General features: G+C 40.5%; 1 protein-coding gene across 7 annotated transcripts in view; it reads left to right on the plus strand.

The window, feature by feature from the left end:
• The window catches only part of ZNF565 (zinc finger protein 565), a 36,979-nt gene extending 21,738 nt beyond the window's left edge, over positions 1-15,241 (plus strand). For 3 of the 7 annotated variants that reach the window (XM_035023730.1, XM_035023731.1, XM_035023732.1), the window contains 3 exons: positions 3,585-3,711; positions 4,389-4,484; positions 13,460-15,241. In XM_035023730.1, the coding sequence (XP_034879621.1) occupies positions 3,585-3,711; positions 4,389-4,484; positions 13,460-14,730 (1,494 nt within the window). In that variant the 3' untranslated portion in view covers positions 14,731-15,241. Of the gene's footprint in view, positions 1-2,881; positions 2,962-3,584; positions 4,485-13,459 lie in introns of those variants that run through there. The other 4 variants (XM_035023733.1, XM_035023735.1, XM_035023736.1 and 1 more) reach the window with 4 other exon arrangements.
• The last annotated feature ends 340 nt before the right edge of the window (positions 15,242-15,581 follow it).

A 15,581-nucleotide genomic window follows, 5' to 3' on the forward strand; every position in this document is an offset into this window, starting at 1 on the left:
TTTCTTTCTTTCTTTCTTTCTTTCTTTCTTTCTTTCTTTCTTTCTTTCTTTCTTTCTTTCTTTCTTTAATGGAGGGGGTGGAGCAGGGCAGAGGGAGAGGGAGAGAATTTTTTTTTTTATAAGATTTTATTTATTTATTTGTCAGAGAGAGAGATGGAGACAGAGAGCAAGTACAAGCAGGGGGAGCTGCAGGCAGAGGGAAAAGCAGGCTCCCCGAGTAGCAAGGAGCCTGATGCGGAACTTGATCCCAGGACCCTGGGATCATGACTTGAGCCGAAGGCAAACACTTAACTGACTGAGCCACTCAGGCATCCTGAGGGAGAGAATCTTAAGCAGGCTCCTCCACCCAGCTCAGAGCCCGAAGTGGGGCTTGATCTCACAACCCTGAGATCATGACCTGAGCCTAAATCAAAAGTCAGATGCTGAACCAACTGGTGCCCTGGGATTTTTACTTACTTGATGGAATTATTTGTAGCACAAATGTTTTTAGTTTTGATTAAGTTTAACTGTTTGTCCTTTTGTTACTGTGTTTGATGACATATCTAAGAACCCACTGCCTGACCAAGGTCATGAAGTCATACTATGTTTTCTTCTAAGAGTTGTAGTGTTAGCTCTACAACCTTACATTTAGTTCTGCAACCTATTTTGAGTTAATTTTTATATATGGTATGAGGTGGGGTCTAACTTCTTTCTTTGCATGTGAATATCTACTTGTCCCAGCGCTATCTGTTAAAAAGACTAATCTTTCCCTCTTGAATTGTCTTAGTTGACTTAATTTAGTATGTGGTAGTCCTTAGGGCACTGGGCAGAGGATGCCTTTCTTCAGAAAGGTTTTGCACCTATGAGTGTTCTCAAACTTGGCACACTAATTTTTCACATGGGGTTTCCTCCAACTGCATGAATAATGTTACTTTAAATTCCAGGCTTCCTTGAAAGTAGGCCCTGGGTTGTAGATCGGCAAGGGAAATGATTATTAGTAGTAATAGTGTTATCATTAATGATAATCCTTTTTTTCTCACCTGGAGTGCAGAAGGTTCCTTGTTACTTTTTTCCAACAAGGTTTTCATTGGAGCCTACCATTTCACAGAGAGAGCTCTTCTAGGATCCCAGCTTTAAAGTGAGGGTCATGGGCTCTCACTCCATTTGGTATGTGTCCTAGGCCCCATACTAAGGTTAATTCCCAAACTGTTTGACTTCAGGGTGGCCCCTGCTAACATATTTGCTTATCTCTGTGTTCAGTTGCATGTGTGTGTGGTGTGTATTGTTTTTATCATTGTTGTTAGCTCTGGGATTTAATTTTCCTTACCTTCTCGAGAGCTTAGAGAAGCATTAAATAGGTGTTATAGGCTAGGTGATTGCAGTAGAAGCCTCCCCACCCTTGCCGTGTACACATGGTCAGAGCGGGAGTGGTTGGTCTTGGTCTCAGTGTGTGGTGACATCTCTATTTTAGGAGGCCTTCAGGATGGGGACTGTGATTGGGAACTTTGGTTACAGAAAGTTCTTTGGTCTTGCAAGGGAATTTATGAGAGACAACCATAAAATTGTCCATTTTGAGGTTGACCAATATGTGTTAGTTGTGAGCCATATATATGTGACTGAGGTACACCTTCCATCGGCTTTCTTATTTCAGGAACAAGGAAAAGTGGACAGTGAAGAATAATAGATAATTAACAGGTACATAATAAACATTAAAGATTTTAAGTTAGATGCTCCCAAATAAGGGGATAATTACATCTTCCAGGACATAAGGTGCATCATTATACAGCAAATAAAAATCCCTGTGTTTACTATAAAATTTGCCATCACAAAAAATATGCTCATGATATCTAACAAACTGCTTCTCGGTGGAGACACTGTTGGCATTCTCAGCAGTACGGTTCTTTATTGTATGGGACTGTCCTGGGTACATGGCCCAGATAAACGCGGACACAACATTCCTGATGCAAGGTGCTAAAAGTCAACAGCACGCAGCCCCCAGTCCCAGCCAACCTCCCCCAACATTGTAACAACCAGACCATCCCCTGCATGATCCCAAATGCCTGAAGGGGAAGGGAAAACCCGGATTGAGATCCTCCAACTAATTATGAACCTGGGTCTTTAGGATAGTTTTTTTTCATTTATTGTGAATATAGGATAGTTTTAAAACTTCTATTAGTCCTATATTTTAAGTTAGAGATTTATAAGACATTTCGGATTCTATCTTTTTCATTATCTCCATGGAGAAATTTTTAAAAGACTTTATTATTTGCAAGGCCCTTGTTTGCTGTGTATTTTGTATATGCTATTTTGTTTATTTGTAAGATCCCACTTAGCGGGGCACCTGGGTGGCTCAGTCGTTAAGCGTCTGCCTTCGGCTCAGGTCATGATCCCAGCATCGAGCCCCACATCGGGCTCCCTGCTCCGCGGGAAGCCTGCTTCTCCCTCTCCCACTCCCCCTGCTTGTGTTCTTTCGCTGTGTCTCTCTCTGTCAAATAAATAAATAAAATCTTTAAAAAAAAAAAGATCCCACTTAGCTAGATTTTGTTCATTCCCAGACCCTTCTAGGAAATAGAAGAGTCCTGCTGTATGAAAGAGGTTTTAGCTCTAGCTACAGGAATATTCAAAAGTATGTAAGCTTCTAGTCAAATAAATGTACTTATTATACTACCTTCATGGCATAGTCATCCCACCCTAGCTTGCTTGCTTGCTTGCTTGCTTGCTTGATCACCTCCTTCTTACAATGCCCTTCTCCATCTCCTCTCTTTCCATCTTTCAGACGTTTTCCTGGATGAGTCAGATTGTCAAAACCTAAACCTACTCATCAATTTCAACTTCATTTAAAATGGTACAACCAGTTATTATGTGCCTCCTGATGGATGCGATAGGAAGTACATAGCACCACCTCTGGTATATTCCTGCCCCTCCAAAGAAAATGTGAATCAGGCCTACAGATCTAACTACCTTTTCACACAAAGTATGGAAGTAAAGCAACATCTTAAACCATTCCATGTAGATGCAATAAGCCAACAATGTGAGAGATTCTACTGATTCAAATGTTTCTTTAATAAATAAATAGCAATAAAAATTTTTGAAGGGTTTCTGGGGGCTCTTATAGATTCTAGAGACTTAAGGAAACCTATCCTCTAAATGCAATATGTAGATCTAATTTGAATCTTGATTTGAACAGACCAACTGTAAAAAAATAATCACTTTTGAGAAGATTGGGGCAATTTGAAACTTGATCTGGTTATTAGGAAATTATTGTTAATTTTATTAAGTATGATAATGGTATTCTGGTTGGTATGCTTTAAAAAAAAAAAAGACTGATCTGTTAGCTGCTAAAGTATTTATAGTTAAAATACATTGATGTTTGGTTATTTGCTGTGTAGGATCTGCCTCAAAATACACCAGGGGTGAAAAAAACAGAAGGGAAAAATAAAACAAGATTTGCAAAGTCATGTTAATTGTTGAAGCAGAGCGATGGGTTCATGGGGGTCATTATCCTACTCTGTATACTTTTGTGAAATGTTTTGAAAATTTTTACAATAAATGAAAAAAATAAAAGTCCTTTCATTTACTAGTAATGCATGGGTTTATTATTTCAGGGATTCGTAACATTCAGGGATGTGGCCATAGAGTTCTCTCAGGAAGAATGGAAGTGCCTGGAACCTGCCCAGAGAGACTTATACAGGGATGTGACTCTGGAGAACTTCAGTAACTTGGTCTCACTAGGTAAGGATGTTGCGTAATGCAGGGCCAGACAGGCAACAAGGCTCCCAGGGACTACAATAATGGAAGGTTGTTATCACCTCTGGTATAGAGGGAAAACTGCCACTGGACCAGGTGAGAGCTGGAGTCATGGGGAAGGGCCCAGCAGCAACTGTAGCCACTTCCAGAACTCCCCGGTCAGAGGAGGGAGGGAGAGGGATAAATACTCTGAACTCTCTCATCCTACCCAGTGGCCTCCTGCTGATGCTTTCCATAATGCCAAACCAATGAGAAACCATAGGGCCAGGATAATACAGTCCTTACAGGTAAGCTTTCTGGGGCAGGACCAAGAACAGGGAGGAATGGATTGAGCAGGGAGGAGAGGGCAAATGGAGAATGACCACCATAGTTATCTACTCTAAATAATTCAGGACTAGCCTTCTGGAATTTCTGGTATCTTCATGGTGAATTTCTAGGGAGACTTACAAGTTTCTGGCTGAATTTCTGCTCTCTGCTCCCAAGGGAATTGTTTGTGCTTTATGGAAGGGGAAATGGGTAGTTCCATGGGCACCCCTGTCTTCCTATCCTTTGGACAAACTTTACTCCTTCCTTCATAATTGTCTCTCTTCCTTGGTGACCAAGGGACTGGGTTTGAATTTTGGAACAGGACAATCATGCTCCATTTCTTTTCCTGTAAACAGGACTTTCCATTTCTAAGCCTGATGTCATTTCCTTATTGGAGCAAGGGAGAGAACCCTGGATGATTACAAATGATATGACAGGACCATGGTGTCCAGGTGAGTGAGGGGTGGTCCACTGGGAGAGGTCATTGGGAATAATAGCCAGTGGGTGAGTCAACTGATAGCAGTAGCTTGAGTTATTGTTGAGAAGCTTCCCTCCAAGCCATACCGAAAATTGCCGAACAACAGCCTGAGACATGAAGACATGAAGAGCAAAGATCTTGTCAGCATCTGATCCCAAGGGAACCTTGCCCTTACCCCCATTAATCCCTCTCTTCTTTCTTCTTGCTTGGTTTCCTCCCATTTCAAAAAAGGACATGCTCCCTTCTTCCTCAGTGGCTGCCTTTTTACCTGTACTTTGGATCCTTTTTCCTGCAAGTATCTTCATCCCTTAAAAAATACTTAATTTCTTTTTTTTTTTTTTTAAGATTTTATTTATTTATTTGAGAGAGAGAATGAGACAGAGAGAGCACATGAGAGGGGGGAGGGTCAGAGGGAGAAGCAGACTCTCCGCTGAGCAGGGAGCCCGATGCGGGACTTGATCCCGGGACTCCAGGATCATGACCTGAGCTGAAGGCAGTCGCTTAACCAACTGAGCCACCCAGGCGCCCAAAAAATACTTAATTTCTTAAAACAGCTCACTTTACCCAATTCAGCAATTCATTTATTCTCTAAATGTTTGAGAGAGACAGTCACGTAGAGTGGCTAAGGGCACTGACTTGGGAATCAGACTGAGTTCAAATCTTGGCTCTGCCAATTACTAGATCTGTGAGTTTAGGTAAATTGCTTAAATTCTCTAGAGTGCTTCAGTTTTATCCTCTGCAAATGAGTTAAAAACAGAGCCTTCCTTATGTAGTTATTATTGTGATTGTTACAGGAATTAATCATATGAAACTGCCCAGAACAATGGCATGTAGGAGTGACCACTAAGTAAAGATTATCAAGTGTTATTAATTAGCACATGCTGGACGATATTGGAATCTTTGAATACTTAATACTGAATACTTAATCCTTGAATACTTTGAATACCCCCCCAACTTCTCTGTTATTATTATTATTATTTACTTTCATCTGGGATTATTTTTCCTCTGTCTAAAGAACACCCTTGGGGCGCCCTGGTTGGCTCAGTCAGTTAAGCGTCTGCCTTCGGCTCAGGTCATGATCCTGGGGTCCTAGGATTGAGCCTCGCATTGGGTTCCCCGCTCCGTGGGAAGCCTGCTTCTCCCTCTCCCACTCCCCCTGCTTGTGTTCCCTCTCTCGCTATGTCTCTCTCTGTCAAATAAATAAATAAAATCTTTAAAAAAAAAACAGAATTTGTTGAGCAGACCTACACAAAAGGAAATGTTAAGTTTTTTTTTAAAGATTTAAAGAAAAAAGGAAAAAGCTTTATATTTTAGTATTCTTAAATAGATTTTTTCAAAAGATTTTATTTATTTGACAGAGAGAGACACAGAGAGAGAGGGAACACAAGCAGGGGGAGTGGGAGAGGGAGAAGCAGGCTTCCCGCCGAGCGGGGAGCCCAATGCGGGGTTCGATCCTAGGACCCCGGGATCATGACCTGAGCCAAAGGCAGACGCTTAACGACTGAGCCACCCAGGCGCCCCAACAAATTCTGGTTTTGACCACATGAAAATGTCTTTATTTGGGGCGCCTGGGTGGCTCAGTTGGTTAACCCACTCTGATTTTGTTTTAATGTTGTTTTTTTGTTTTTGTTTAAGATTTTATTTATTTATTTGATAGAGACACAGAGAGAGAGGGAACACAAGCAGAGGGAGTGGGAGAGGGAGAAGCAGGCTTCCCGCAGAGCAGGGAGCCCGATGCGGGGCTCAATCCCAGGACCCTGGGATCATGACCTGAGCCGAGGGCAGACGCTTAACAACTGAGCCACCCAGGCGCCCCTAATGTTTTTGTTTTAATGATCCTGAATTCTTCTTTCATACCATCATTGTTCTTATAATATTTCATAAATTAGGAATTAATCCTCACTAACAATAAAGATATAAACCAGTCATCTGCACACTATATAGTCTGTGGGCCAAATCCAGCCTGCCGCCTGTTCTTATATGGCCTGTGAGCCTATTGAATTCCGTAAATGCCTTCTAAGGGGTGCATATACAAAATTAAAATGATATGTTTGTGGATTGATATCGGTGTTTGGCATTTATATCTGTATGAAACATTCCAAAAGATTAAATAAACATATAAAATCTCATTACTGATCAGCACCAACAGATGAACATTTACCATCAATTTTGATGCTAGAGAACACTAGCCTTGAACTCCAATTAAGTGAAATGCTGTCTTCCCCAGAAAGAATTCTATTCTTCTATTTTTTAAAGATTTTTTTAAAAAAGATTTTATTTATTTATTTGAGAGAGAGAGCATGAGCAGGGGGAGGGGCAGAAGGAGAGGGGGAGAGAAAATCCTCAATCAGACATCCTGCTGAGTGTGGAGCCTGATGCAGGGCTCCATCTCACGACCCTGAGATCACAACCTGAGCCGAAACCAAGAGTCAGATGCCTAACCGAGCCATTCAGGCATCCCTACCATCTGGCCCTTTATTTTTATTTTATTTTATTTTTTTTTAAAGATTTTATTTATTTGCGAGAGAGAGAATGAGAGACAGAGAGCATGAGAGGGAGGAGGGTCGGAGGGAGAAGCAGACTCCCCGCCGAGCAGGGAGCCCGATGTGGGACTCGATCCCGGGACTTCAGGATCATGACCTGAGCCGAAGGCAGTCGCTTAACCAACTGAGCCACCCAGGCGCCCGCATCTGGCCCTTTAAAGAGAGTTTGCCAGGGTGCCTTGGCTGGCTCAGTTGGTAGAGCATTCGACTCTTGATCTCAGGGCCTTGAGTTCAAGCCTCACGTTGGATATAGAGCTTACTTAAAAAAAAAAAAAAATGGGGCACCTGGCGGGCTCAGTCAGTAGAGCATGCAACTCTTGATTCAGGGTTGTGAGTCAAACTCCTTGTCGAGTGTGGAGCCTACTTAAAATTAAAAAAAATAAAATCATAAAAAAAGAAGAAAAAGTTTGCCAACCCCTGATTTAGAGATATAACTGAAAACCCATGTTTAAGAAAAGTGTATATAATCAAAATTGTATTTGCCATGCACCTATACCAGCTTTTTTTTTTTTTTTTTTAAGATTTTATTTATTTGACAGAGAAAGACACAGTGAGAGAGGGAACACAAGCAGGGGGAGTGGGAGAGGGAGAAGCAGGCTTCCCGCTGAGCAGGGAGCCCGATGTGGGGCTCGATCCCAGGACCCCGGGATCATGACCTGAGCCGAAGGCAGACGCTTAACGACTGAGCCACCCCGGCGCCCCCTATACCAGCTTTAAATCACCAAGACATCTGCACTTCAAAGCTCAAAAACCAGGAACCAACCTTCTGGTTTTTCTTTGTACTTTGGCTCTAACCTACATTTCCATGGGAGAGTAGACTCCAAGGTTAAGATTGAACAGGTGTGATAGATACATCAATAAAGTACTCAGGTTTTTCTTTCTGTGTGTACTAGTTTCCTGTGGCTTCTGTAACAAAGCACCACAAACTTGGTGGCTTACAACAATACACATTTATTATCTTAGACTTCTGGAGATTAGAAGTCCAAAATGCATCTCAGTGGGCTAAAACTGAGGTGTCTACAGGGCTGTGTTCCTCTCTGCATCCTTTCTTTAAAAGGAGAACCATATATATATATTTTTTTTATTTTTTTATTTTTTTATTTTTTTTGCCTTTTCCAGTTTGCATTTCTTGGATGATAGCCCCCTTCCATCTTCAAAGTCCGCAGGATAGCATCTTCAAATCTCCCTCTCTGATTCTGACTCTCCTACCTCCCTCTTTCACTTATAAGGACCCATGTGATTACAATGAGCCCACCCCAGTAATCCCCATCTCACTGTCAGCTGAGTAGCAACCTTAATTCCATCTCCAGCCTTAATTCCCCCTTGCTGTGTAATAGAGCATATTCACAGTTCCCGCAATTAGGACATTTTGGCTGGGGCCTGGGGGGCAGTCATTCTGCTTACCATTCTGTATATGGGTTTGTTTTAGGGGTTTTTTGGGGGGGTGGCTTTTTTTTTAACCATTTTTCCCCCCATCATGGTAAGTGTACTCTTTAATCCCCATTTCCTATTTCTGCCATCTCCCCACCCACCTTCCCCTCTGGTACTTGTTTTCTGTAATTAAGAGTCTGTTTCTTAGTTTGTCTCTCTTTTTTTTTCCTTTTGCTCATTTGTTTCCTTAATTTCCACATATGAGTGAGATAGAGATCATCCATATGATATCTGTCTCTCTCTGACTTATTTCACTTAGCATTATACTCTCCAGCTCCATCCATGCTTTTGCAAATGCCAAGATTTTGTTCTTTTTTATGGCTGGATAATATTCCATTATGTGTATATACCATATCTTATTTATCCATTCACCTATCAATGGACATTTAGGGTGCTTCCATAGTTTGGCTGTTGTAAATAATGCTGCCATAAGTGTAGGAGTACATGTATCCCTTTGAATTTGTGTTTTTGTATTTTGGGGGTAAATATGCAGTAGTGCAATTCCTGGATCATAGGGTAGTTCCATTTTTAATTTTTTGAGGAACCTCCATACTGTTTTCCACAACGGTTGCACCAATTTGTATTCCCACCAACAGTGCACAAGGGTTCCTTTTCCTTCACATCCTTGCTAATATTTGTTGTTTCTTGTGTTATTAATTTAGCCATTCTGACAGATGTGAGGTGATTTCTCATTGTAGTTTTGATTTGCATTTCTCTGGTGATAAGTGATATTGAGCATCTTTTCATGTATCTGTTGGCCATCTGTATGTCTTCTTTGGAGAAATGTCTTCATGTCTTCTGCCCATTTTTATTTTTATATTTTTTTAAAGATTTTATTTATTTATTTGACAGAGAGCGAGAGAGCACAAGCAGAGTGCAAGGGAGAAGCAGGCTCCTTGCTGAGCAGGGAGCCCGATGTGGGGCTCAACCCCAGGACCCTGGGATCATAACCTGAGCCGAAGGCAGATGCTTAACCATCTGAGCCACCCAGGCGCCCCTTCTGCCCATTTTTAACTGGATTATTTGGTATTGAGTTCTATTGGTTCTTTATAGATTTTGGATACTAACCCTTTATTGGATACGTCATTTGCAAATATCTTCTCCCATTCCATAAGTTGCCTTTTAGTTCTGTTGATTGTTTCCTTCACTGTGGATGTATATGGTTTTTTTGTTTGTTTTGAGAAAGAAAGAGAGAGTGTGAGCATGAGTGGGGGGGAGGGGGGTGAGATAGAGGGAGAGAGAGAGAATCTTAAGCAGACTCCAAGTCCATTGCAGAGCCCAAGGCAGGGCTTGATCTCACAAGCCTGAGATCATGACCTGAGCCGAAATCAAGAGTCAGACATTTAACTGAGCCACCCAGGCACCCCATGGATGTATATGTTTTTTGAACACAGATCATTAAATATGCATAAATTAAAAGTGTATATAGCATAACTCCACTGGAATTCTATATTCTGTTGCTAGGAAGCCCATTACTGTTTATTCCATACAGAATATTTAGTTGGTGTGTTTTCTTTCTTTCTTTTTTTTTTTTTCTTCTTTTTCTTTCCTTAGTTGGTGTATTTTCTAAGTGCTTGTGGTTCTTGGGGTCTTGGGGAAGCTTTTAATTAGGTTTTTAGTTGTTTGTTTTTTTTAAATAAATATCACATACAACTTACCATTTGGCCATTTTTAAAGTATATAATCCAGTGGCATTAATTACATTCACAGTGTTGTGCAACCATTACCACTACCCATTTCCAGAATTTATTCATCATCCCAAATAGAAACTCTATTCATTAAACAATAACTCTCCATTTTCCCTTTCTCGCAGCCCGTGATTACCTCTATTGTACTTCCTGTCTCTATAAATTTGACAATTCTAAGTACCTCATGTAAGTGGAGTCATATAATATGTGACCTTTTGTATCTGGTTTAATTCACTTAGCATAATGTTTTCAAGGCTCATCCATGTTATAGCACTTACCAGAATTTCAAGAAAAAAAGCTGAGTAATATTCCATTGTATGTATATACCACATTCCGTTTATCCATTCACTTGTTGATGGACACTTGGGTTCTTTCCACCTTTTGGCTATTGTGAATAATGCTGCTGTGACCAGTGGTGTACAAGTATTTGAGTGCCTGTTTTCACTTCTTTGGGGTATATACCTAGGAATGGAATTGCTGGATCAGATGGTAATTGTATGTTTAATTTTTTGAGGATATTTCTCAAACTTTTAAGAACTTTTCATAAATCATGAAGATTATTCCATTAACTGTGATGTAAATTTCAAGTATTTTCCTCTGTCATTTGTCTTTTGATTTTACTTTTGTTGTTTTTTGTTCATGTGAAAGTTTTTTGTTTTCTTCTGCTTTTCACCTTTACCTACTGGAATTTACCAATCTGCTTTGGTTGCTTTTGGATTTTGTTTTGTTGTTGTTGTTTTATAAGATTTTATTTATTTATTTGATAGAGAGAGACACAGCAAGAGAGGGAACACAAGCAGGGGGAGTGGGAAAGGGAGAAGCAGGCTTCCCGCCGAGCAGAGAGCCCGATGTGGGGCTTGATCCCAGGACCCTGGGATCATGACCTGAACCGAGGGCAGACGCTTAACAACTGAGCCACCTAGGCGCCCTGCTTTTGGATTTTGAGTCATCATTTCATTGTTAGGTTTCCCCATGTTATAAAGTAATCTACCATATTTCCTCCTAGTATTTGTATGGTTTCTGTTTTCTTTTAACATTAAAACTATTTGGGGTTTATTCTGGTATATGATGGTGTAATATATGGATACATTTTTATCTTTTCCCAAATGAGTATCCAGTTGCCCCAACATTATTTATTACAGAAACGATCCTTTTCCCCTTTGAAATACCATCCTTATAATAAATTCAGTTTCCATATAAACTTCAGTCTTTTTCTGGCCTTTCTATTGTGTTCTGTTGGTCTTTCTCTAGAATCCAATATTTATTCATCAAACAACGCATTATTAATTTATTATATCTAGGTTGGTTACAATAGCTAGTAAGAAAGGCTGTATTTCTGGTGCGTCTGTGTGGCTCAGTTGGTTGAGTGTCCGACTCCTGATCTCACGATTGTGAGTTCAAGCTCTGCATTGGGCTCCATGCTGGAGCCTATTTAAAAAAAAAAAAAAAAAAAAAAAAGAGCTTTGGGGAGCTTTAGGAGAAACAAAACAAAAAGATCAACAGATGAATAAGTAAATGAAAATCTAATTACAACTGATAAAAGTGTTATGAAGACAGGGGCAAGATGTGGAAGAGAGAATCAGGCCTGAAAGCTTTTTTGAAAATGTGAGTTTTAATTTGAGACTTGAAGGATGAGAAAAGCAGCCATACAAAGAGCCCAGGACAGGAGATGGAAGAACCTGATGAGAGGTCTAAGATGGAAAGACCTACATTTGTTTTAGAAAGCCCTGTGATATGGTACCTAGAGAGGAAAGGAGACAGTGTTCAATATGACGATATATTATCCTTGGTTGAAAGAGAATGACAACAAAGATAGGCAGGGACTCGCTTTGCCAAGAGCCTGTGAACCATGGCAATGACTTTGGAATTTATTGGAATTTTACCAGTGACTTTGGAAATGCAATGAGAAGGCTATGGAAAAATTTAAGCAGGGATTTTCATTTTGATTGGCATCAGCATCATGTTGTTAAAAACACAGATGCTGGGGCATGAGGGTAGCTCAATCCGACTCTTGGTTTTTGGCTCAGGTCATGATCTCAGGGTCATGAAATACAGCCCCGCATCAGGCTCTACACTCAATGGGCAGTCTACTTTGAGATTCTTTCCCTCTGCCCCTCCCCCCCCACTTTCTCTCTCTCTCTCTTTCTCTAACATAAATCTTAAAACACACACACATACACACACACACAAATGCTTTATTTATATGAAGTGCCCAGAAACTGGAAAATTCATAGAGACAGAATTAATGGTTCTCTGCTATTAGTGATTACTGGGGGCTGGAGGGAATGGAAAATGATGAATGACTCCTTAATGGGCACAAGGTTTCTATTTGGGGTGATGAGAATGTTCTGGAACTAGATAGTGGCAATAGTTTCATGACATTGAGAATGTATCACAAACTACTAAATTGTACTCTTTAAGATGGGGGGACTTATGTTCTGTGAATCTTACCTCAATTTAAATATATATAGGGACGCCTGGGTGGCTCAGTCAGTAAAGCGTCTGCCTTCAGCTCAGGTCATGATCCCAGGGTCCTGGGATCGAGCCCCACATCGGGCTCCTTGCTCAGCGGGGAGCCTGCTTCTCCCTCTGCCTGCCACTTTCCCTGCTTGTGCTCTCTTTCTCTCTCTCTCTGACAAATAAATGAATAAAAATCTTAAAAAAAAAAGAAGCCTCATACCATATCTTTAATATATATATGCTTTTTTTTTTAAAAGATTTTATTTATTTATTTGAGAGAGAGAGAATGAGAGACAGAGAGCATGAGAGGGAGGAGGGTCAGAGGGAGAAGCAGACTCCCTGCCGAGCAGGGAGCCCGATGTGGGACTCGATCTAGGGACTCCAGGATCATGACCTGAGCCGAAGGCAGTCGCTTAACCAACTGAGCCACCCAGGCGCCCCTGCTTTTTAAATATATATAGATATATGCATATAGGCAAGTATATGCACACATATGCCTTGTCTCTACTCCTATAGATTTTGATTCAGTCTGGGGTGGTCTCAGACCATAATAAATTGTTAACAGGCTTCCTGGATGATTCTAATCTTTATAAAATTGAGAAACCCCAGCTTAATTTCTTTTTCTTGCTTCCTTCTGGCACCATATGAGCTCTCATCATATTTGTGCTTTCATGTGCTCTTCAGAAATTGCACAGCAATATTTGAGACTTACATAAGCCATTCACTTTTTAAGGTGATTTTCATTTTGTCTCTCTGGTCTGCTATAGAATTTTTTATTTCTCTTAAAAGAATAAAACTGCTTGTATTTTTTTTTTTTCCTTTTTCAGAGCTGGAGTCCAGGTGTGAGAAATTTCCACAAAAAGATATTTCTGAAGTAGAGTCATTCGGTTGGGAAATAATGGAAAGCCTTAAATGCTGTGATTTTGATGGCTCTAGTTTGAGAGATGGCTGGGAATGCAAAGGCCAATTTGAAAGACAACAAGTAACTCAGGAATGCTGTTCCAAGCAAGTAAAAGTCATGTATGAAAACGTGCCCACTTTTGAGCATCGTACATCCCTCACTTTACATCAGAACAATGAGATTGGTGAAAAACTGATTGAATGTAATGAATGTGGAAAAGCATTTAGCCGTGGCTCACACCTTATTCAGCATCAGAAAACTCACACTGGTGAAAAACCTTTTGAATGTAAGGAATGTGGGAAGGCCTTTAGTCGTGCCTCACACCTTGTTCAACATCAGAGAATTCATACAGGTGAGAAACCTTATGACTGTAAGGAATGTGGGAAGGCTTTTGGCCGTACTTCAGAACTTATTCTACATCAAAGACTTCATACTGGTGTCAAACCCTATGAATGTAAAGAATGTGGAAAGACCTTTAGACAGCATTCACAACTTATTCTGCATCAAAGAACTCACACAGGTGAGAAACCCTATGTATGTAAAGACTGTGGGAAGGCTTTTATTCGTGGCTCACAACTTACTGTTCATCGGAGAATTCATACAGGTGCTAGACCTTATCAATGTAAAGAATGTGGGAAAGCCTTTAGACAGCATTCACAGCTTACTGTCCACCAGAGGATTCATACTGGTGAGAAACCCTATGAGTGTAAGGAATGTGGGAAGGGCTTTATTCATAGCTCAGAAGTTACTCGACATCAAAGAATTCATTCTGGGGAGAAACCCTACGAATGTAAGGAATGTGGGAAGGCCTTTAGACAACACGCACAGCTTACACGACATCAGAGAGTTCACACTGGTGACAGACCTTATGAATGTAAGGACTGTGGGAAGGCGTTTAGTCGTAGTTCGTACCTTATTCAACATCAGAGAATTCATACAGGTGACAAACCCTATGAATGTAAGGAATGTGGGAAAGCCTTTATTCGTGTTTCACAACTGACCCATCATCAGCGAATTCATACTTGTGAGAAACCCTATCAATGTAGGGAATGTGGAATGGCCTTTATTCGTAGTTCACAACTTACTGAACATCAGAGAATTCATCCTGGGATCAAACCTTATGAATGTAGAGAATGTGGGCAGGCCTTTATTCTTGGCTCACAGCTCATTGAACACTACAGAATCCATACTGGTTAGAAAGCCTTGAATGTTAGGGGTGTAGGAGCCTTTACATGGAGTTCACACCTGACTCAATATTAGATAATGTGTATGTAATGTGATTAATGTGAAAACCTTCACTTGTCACTTCCATTACGGAACATCGGATAACTCATAGCAGAAGAAAATCCAATAAATGTGGGAATTCTTTTTGCCTCACACTCACTGCTTACCAAGCATCAGAAAACTTAGGCTGAAATAAATATTAATATGAATATAGAAAACCTTTCTATTACCATTCAAAATGTGTTAAACTTCTGAGAATTCCTAATATTAAGATATTTTGTGAATGTGCCTTTTACCATGACATACATCTTACTTAACATTATCTCAGCTCCACCAGTTACCGACTGTATAGCACTGGACAAATAATGCAGTCTTCCTGTTCCTCAGTTTACTTGTTTTTAAGCAGTGATCATTATACTTTTTTTTTTAATATTTTATTTATTTATTTGACAGAGACAGAGATAGCGAGAGCAGGAACACAAGCAGCAGGAGTGGGAGAGGGAGAGCAGATTTTCCCGCGGAGCAGGGAGCCCAATGTGGGACTCGATCCCAGGACCCTGGGATCATGACCTGAGCCAAAGGCAGATGCTTAACGACTGAGCCACCCAGGTGCCCCAGTGATCATTATACTTACCCAATAGAGTTTTCCTATCAGATATTTTATATAAAGCCTGTATTCAATAAATATTAGTTACCGTTGTTAATTAGTAACGGTATTAGTGTTAAGGAGTTCTTGTGAGAGGAGGCCTTCTGAATGTGTCAAGTATTAAAAAGCTTTCATAACCACTTGTTAATGATAATTCATTCTAGAAAACAGTAGTCAA

The sequence above is a fragment of the Mirounga leonina genome, unplaced genomic scaffold (assembly GCF_011800145.1).
Source record: "Mirounga leonina isolate KUSES-001 unplaced genomic scaffold, KU_Mleo_1.0 Mir_177, whole genome shotgun sequence".
NCBI lineage: Eukaryota > Metazoa > Chordata > Mammalia > Carnivora > Phocidae > Mirounga > Mirounga leonina.